The sequence below is a fragment of the Lithobates pipiens genome, unplaced genomic scaffold (genome assembly GCF_037356315.1).
Source record: "Lithobates pipiens isolate NorthernLeopardFrog02 unplaced genomic scaffold, aLitPip1_a1.2 Scaffold_28, whole genome shotgun sequence".
Taxonomy (NCBI): Eukaryota; Metazoa; Chordata; class Amphibia; order Anura; family Ranidae; genus Lithobates; species Lithobates pipiens.
The window spans coordinates 152,690,073-152,695,775 of record NW_027507789.1 but is presented as its reverse complement, the minus strand read 5'-3'; the positions used below and the strand labels follow the sequence as shown (position 1 = coordinate 152,695,775).

Below are 5,703 nucleotides of genomic sequence, written 5' to 3'. Positions count from 1 at the left end.
TGTCGTACGTACGTTAAGTGCGCAGAAAGGGGCGGGAAAACATGAACTTGACTAAAAGAACGTCAGGGGCGGGCAACGCAGGCGTAGTTCTACGCGTACGCACTGTATATAACGACAAAAATCACATGTCGTATGTTCGTTTGCGAAAATAGGAACAGAAGTTGGGAGCAAGCAAAACGAAGGTAAGTTTAAACCATTTCCCCAAATAAGTGGCAGATCCTGGAGTCTATCTTGGGATAAGATTAGGAGAGTCTGAGCTAACATTATGTTTTTTGGCTTGTGTATTGTCTTTCAGAAAAATGAATCAAAAATTCAGGGATCCGGAATTTTTAAGTCTGTTTATCGACAAATATAAGGAGATGTCAAATCTGTGGCATGCCAAGCACAAGGATTATTTTAATAAACCAGTAAGGAGGGCAACACTGGAGAGATTTTTGACATTTGTGCAGACTTGGATCCCAGAGGCAGACGTGGACTTTGTGGAGAAGAAAATTCAAATATTGCAAAACATGTACCGAAAGGAAAAGAGGAAAATCGAACAATCCAAAACATCAGGAGCAGCACCAGGTGATGTGTATGTACCCAGGCTGTGGTACTTTGAAAAGCTACGGTTCCTGGACGACCGGTGTAAACCCAGGGAGTCGCTTTCTACTCTTCCCTCCACCCTTCCCTCCACCCTTCCCTGCAGCATTCCCTCCACCTCAGCAGAGGCTGATGAGCCTTCCATCCTGGAAGAAGCGGATGCACCCAGCTGGAGCCAGGTATTTTTTGAGCAAAAATAGTGATATTCATAATATTAATGATGTTAACTAGATGTTATTTGAATTTGTACGCTATTATTGATGTTAAAAAATAGTTAAAATTTGGACATATCAATTTACAGTAGTGGCCACAAATGTTTGTCACCAGCAGAAACAAGAAATAGTGGTGTCATAATGATACTCTTTTATATGTATTAACAGAATTTTGAAGTCAGGAGCTGAAAAATGTTTAGGATTGATGAACAAAAAACTAAAACAATGTCCCTTTTTTATACACAGGAGGAGCTCAGCCAGGAGGAAGGTGGGGAAAGTGGCAGGCAGGAGGAGGCCGTGCCCTCTGTCAGCCAGGAGGTGGCCGGGCCTAGTAGAAGCATGACAACATCACAAGTGCCTCCCCTCCATCTTCCATCAAAAAGGGCAAAAAAAAATACGCTAGCACAGGAGGAATCCCTGCGCCTAATTAGAGAGGCTACTAATGTCTTAAACAGCCCCCCTGACGCAGAAGAGGCCTATGGCTGCTACATCGCCAGCCGTCTCCACCAATTAGAAATGGGCCAACGTCTCCACTGTGAAAGGCTCATTTTCTTGGCGTTACAGAAGGGGCTGAGTGGAGAATTATCGGCCAACAGCAATATTGTGGAGCAAGTTCCTCCTGTTCCTCCTCCTCCTCCTCCTCCTCCTGCCACGAGTACACCACCGGAGACACAGCCTCCCAGGAAGGCTACAGGGAAGTCTGCAGGGAAGGGTGCAGTGAAGGGTGGAGCGAATTGAAGAAGGTGATGACCTGGCTTCACTCTGGTCCGACCAAAAAGACACAGCCTGTTGTACCACAGCCTGGGGACATATATACCATCTGATGCTGCTCTTGATGTCTGGGATTCTGGGACCATATTGGATTTCGTAATATTTGAATTTTCTTTTACACAGAGTTTCACGTTTGCCCTGGGGCCAAAACGCTACACAAATGTCACAATTTTCTCCAGTGTTGCCTTCATTTTTTTGTTTGTTGAACCAGAATAAATGGATATTTTTTTGGGAAAATATAATTGCCTATGTGTTTTTTGGTCAAATACCTTTCTATAAAAGACAATGTGAAATTAACAAGGGACACTAACCTCCTTGAGGTTATAAACAAAAGAAAAATGTTATTGTGGTAACTTGTCACCAGAATAAAAATAAAAAGGTTATTGTGGTAATGAAAAAAAAATAAAAAAAGTTTTTGGTGTTAACTTGACGGAACAATTAAATATGGAGATCACAATAAAACAAAAATGGTAAAGAATTCTACCAAAAATATGTTTGAAAAAAATTAGTCAACACCATTTTTTATTTATTTATTTATTTATTTTTTGGAGTAATTTTTTCATCAAGATTTTTTTGGGAATTCTTGAACATTTTTTTTCTTGTGATCTCCATATTTAATTATTCGGTCAAGTTACCAACTTTTTTTTTTTTTTTTTTTTACTTGACAGAATAATTAAATATGGAGATCACAATAAAAAAAATGGTAAAGAATTCTACCAAAAATATGGAGGCCAAAAATTAGTCAACACCATTTTTTATTTATTTATTTTTTTTTTTTTGGAGTAATTTTTTCATCAAGATTTTTTTGGGAATTCTTGAACATTTTTTTTCTTGTGATCTCCATATTTAATTATTCGGTCAAGTTACCAACTTTTTTTTTTTTTTTTTTTTACTTGACAGAATAATTAAATATGGAGATCACAATAAAAAAAATGGTAAAGAATTCTACCAAAAATATGGAGGAAAAAAAGTAATCAAAAAAAAAAACAAAACAAAAAAAAAAAATATATATTGAGATGGGGCTTTAAAATAAAAACAAGATCATCCATGAGATGAGGAGAAATAAAACAGAAATGTGTTTGGTGAGAACTCTGTGAGTGAATATGAGCAGCAAAGCAACTTCGTTCTTCTAGCATTATAAATAAAGACTTCGTTCTTCTAGCATTATAAAGAAGATGCGCTATACATTTAAACGAGCACAGAATTTGCAGCATGACGAATGTGCTACTTCCAATACGAACTGGAGTTTTACAAGACCGAGCACTTCTGTCTCGTACTTGCTTCAGAGCATGCGTCGTTTTAGGACTGTCGGAACAGCATACAGACGAGCGGACTTCTACATCAGAACTGGGTCCGGCGGAGTTCCGTCGGGAAAATTTGAAGCATGCTTCATTTCTAAAGTCCGTCAGACTTTGGCGAATCAAAAGTCCGTTGCAGCCCACACACGATCGGATAGTCTGACGGACTCGGTCCGTCGGAGTTTGGATGTCGAAAAGTCCGCTCGTGTGTACGGGGCATTAGGAGCAATGGGCTGGACTGGTGGCCCCTCTGTTAACTGGGGAATCGCAGAAAGCTTATTATGACCTAGAGCCTGACCAAGCAAAAGACTATGTGGTGCTAAAAGCAGAAATATTGGCACGGCTGGGTGTCACCCTGGCAGTCCGGGCTCAGCGTGTGCATAACTGGACTTTTCAGGTTGGAAAACCCCCCAGGTCTCAAATGTATGACCTCATTCACCTGAGCAGGAAGTGGCTGCAGCCAGAGACTTTGACCGCACCAAACATTGTGGAACGTGTTGTTATGGATCGTTTCCTGAGAGCTCTTCCTACTGCCATCCAAAAATGGGTAAGCCATGGAGACCCAGAAAATGCAGATAAACTTGTGGATCTGGTTGAGAGGTACTTGGCTACAGAGAACTTGACCACCTCTTCCAGGGACTCACGGACTTTCCCCCCTAAGACCAGATCATCCCCAGTGGCGGGTAAGATGACTCCAAGGGGTGAAGGTGGAGAGAGTGAGAGGGTGGGAGTTCTACCTAAGGTCTGGCGGGAGCAGCCCAGGAAGCCCATGCTGCAAGAGGCAGCGAAAAAAATTATTTGCTACCGCTGCCGGCAAGAGGGACATATTGCAGCCAATTGCCCAGTTGTGGATGAGCCTATGCAATGTGACTTTATAAGGGAGAGACGTCAGTCGCTGTTTGCGACAGTTGCATGCACTGCCATTCGGGGACCTGAGAAACATTTATGTAAAATGTGTATTAATGGTAGACATGTTGATGTGTTGCTAGATTCAGGTAGCCTGGTAACATTGATAAAAGCTGAATTAGTTACTACAGAGGTCTCTGGGAAGAACAGGGTGGCTGTTATTTGTGTGCATGGGGACACCCGAGAGTATCCTGTAACTTCAGTGTTTTTTGAGACCCCCAAAGGTAACCTCTCTCATCAGGTGGGGTTAGTGTCTCAGTTACCACATGATGCTATTGTGGGAAGGGATTTTCCAAAATTCTGGGAACTCTGGGATTGTCCTGAGGCCCCCATTGGTGCCCCTATAAACCAGGAAGATGACCAGAATTCCTCTGGGAGTGGTGAGGACTCTCCTGAATTTCCCTTGTCGGTATTGGCGGGGGAAACTCGAGAAACTGGGGAGGAGCCAACATCCTCAGATGAAAACATGCCGTCTGTGGAGTTTTCGGATCTTGAGGTTCACAGGGAAAATTTTGCCACAGAACAGTTAAAAGACCCCACCCTAATAAAGGCACGGGAAAATGTGGTGAAAATAGATGGCGAGTTAGTGAACCCAGATAAGACTTGCCCTTATCCTTACTTCACTATGGAAAGGGACCTGCTATATCGAGTGGCTCAAAGGGCAGAAGAAACCATTGAGCAACTTGTAGTGCCCAAACCTTACAGGAAGTTGGTGTTAGAATTGGCTCATGGACACATTCTGGGAGGTCATCTGGGGACAGAGAAAACCAGAGAGAGGGTATTGCAGAGATTCTATTGGCCTGGGGTCATGAAGGAAATAGAAAAGTATTGTTCCTCCTGCCCTGTGTGTCAGAAGTCGGCACCTATGCCACATTTCTGTAACCCACTGGTACCTCTTCCTATCATTGAGGTCCCCTTTGAGAGGATCGCAATGGATTTGGTAGGTCCGATAATGAAGTCTGCTAGGGGGCATCAGTACATTTTGGTTATATTGGACTATGCCACCCGTTATCCGGAAGCAATTCCTCTCCGAAATACCTCGGCCAAAACCATAGCCAAAGAGCTATCCCTTGTTTTTAGCCGCGTGGGTATTTGTAAGGAACTGCTTACGGACCAAGGTACACCCTTTATGTCCCGGGTTATGAAAGAATTATGCAAGTTGTACAAAGTGAAGCAATTGCGTACATCTGTGTATCACCCCCAAACAGATGGGTTGGTTGAAAGATTCAACAAAACCCTTAAACAAATGTTAAAGAAGGTGGTGGATAGAGATGGAAAGAATTGGGATTGTCTAATACCCTATCTGATGTTTGCCATTAGGGAGGTACCCCAATCCTCTACGGGTTTCTCACCCTTCGAGTTGCTCTATGGGAGACACCCAAGAGGGCTGCTGGATATCGCCAAGGAAACTTTGGAAAATGAGAGTTCTCCTCACAGGAGTGTGATTGAGCACGTCGCCCTGATGCAAGATAGAATTGCACAGGTAATGCCAATTGTAAAGGAACATTTAACCCAAGCGCAGTTAGCACAGCAGAGAGTGTACAACCGTGGGGCCAAGACCCGTACTTTTTCCCCGGGGGATAGGGTCTTGGTGCTAGTCCCTACGGTTGAAAGCAAATTTCTGGCCAAATGGCAAGGTCCATATGAAGTAATTGAAAAAATTAGTGAGGTGAACTACAGGGTTAGACAGCCAGGAAGGCGAAAGCCGGAGCAGATCTATCACGTCAATCTGCTGAAAGCCTGGAGGGATAGGGAATCCCTAGTCGCAGAGACTTTGTCACAAGTACAGCCTGATTGCTTAGTTCCTGAGGTTGGAATAGCAGACACCTTATCGAAACCCCAACAACAGGAGGTTAAAGAGTTTGTACTTCGTAACAAAGAGATTTTCTCTGAGCTTCCGGGACAAACATCTGGCGTAGAGCATGACATTATCA

The 5,703-nt window shown here is 43.1% G+C and overlaps 1 protein-coding gene across 1 annotated transcript; it reads left to right on the top strand.

Annotated features, from left to right (window-relative positions):
- Positions 1 to 279: 279 nt before the first annotated feature.
- On the top strand, positions 280 to 1,770 carry LOC143934910 (uncharacterized). The gene is made up of 2 exons (XM_077458479.1): positions 280 to 761; positions 1,041 to 1,770. Exons 1-2 carry the CDS (start codon positions 300 to 302, stop codon positions 1,530 to 1,532), a joined length of 954 nt encoding a protein of 317 aa, XP_077314605.1. The 5' UTR covers positions 280 to 299; the 3' UTR covers positions 1,533 to 1,770.
- The last annotated feature ends 3,933 nt before the right edge of the window (positions 1,771 to 5,703 follow it).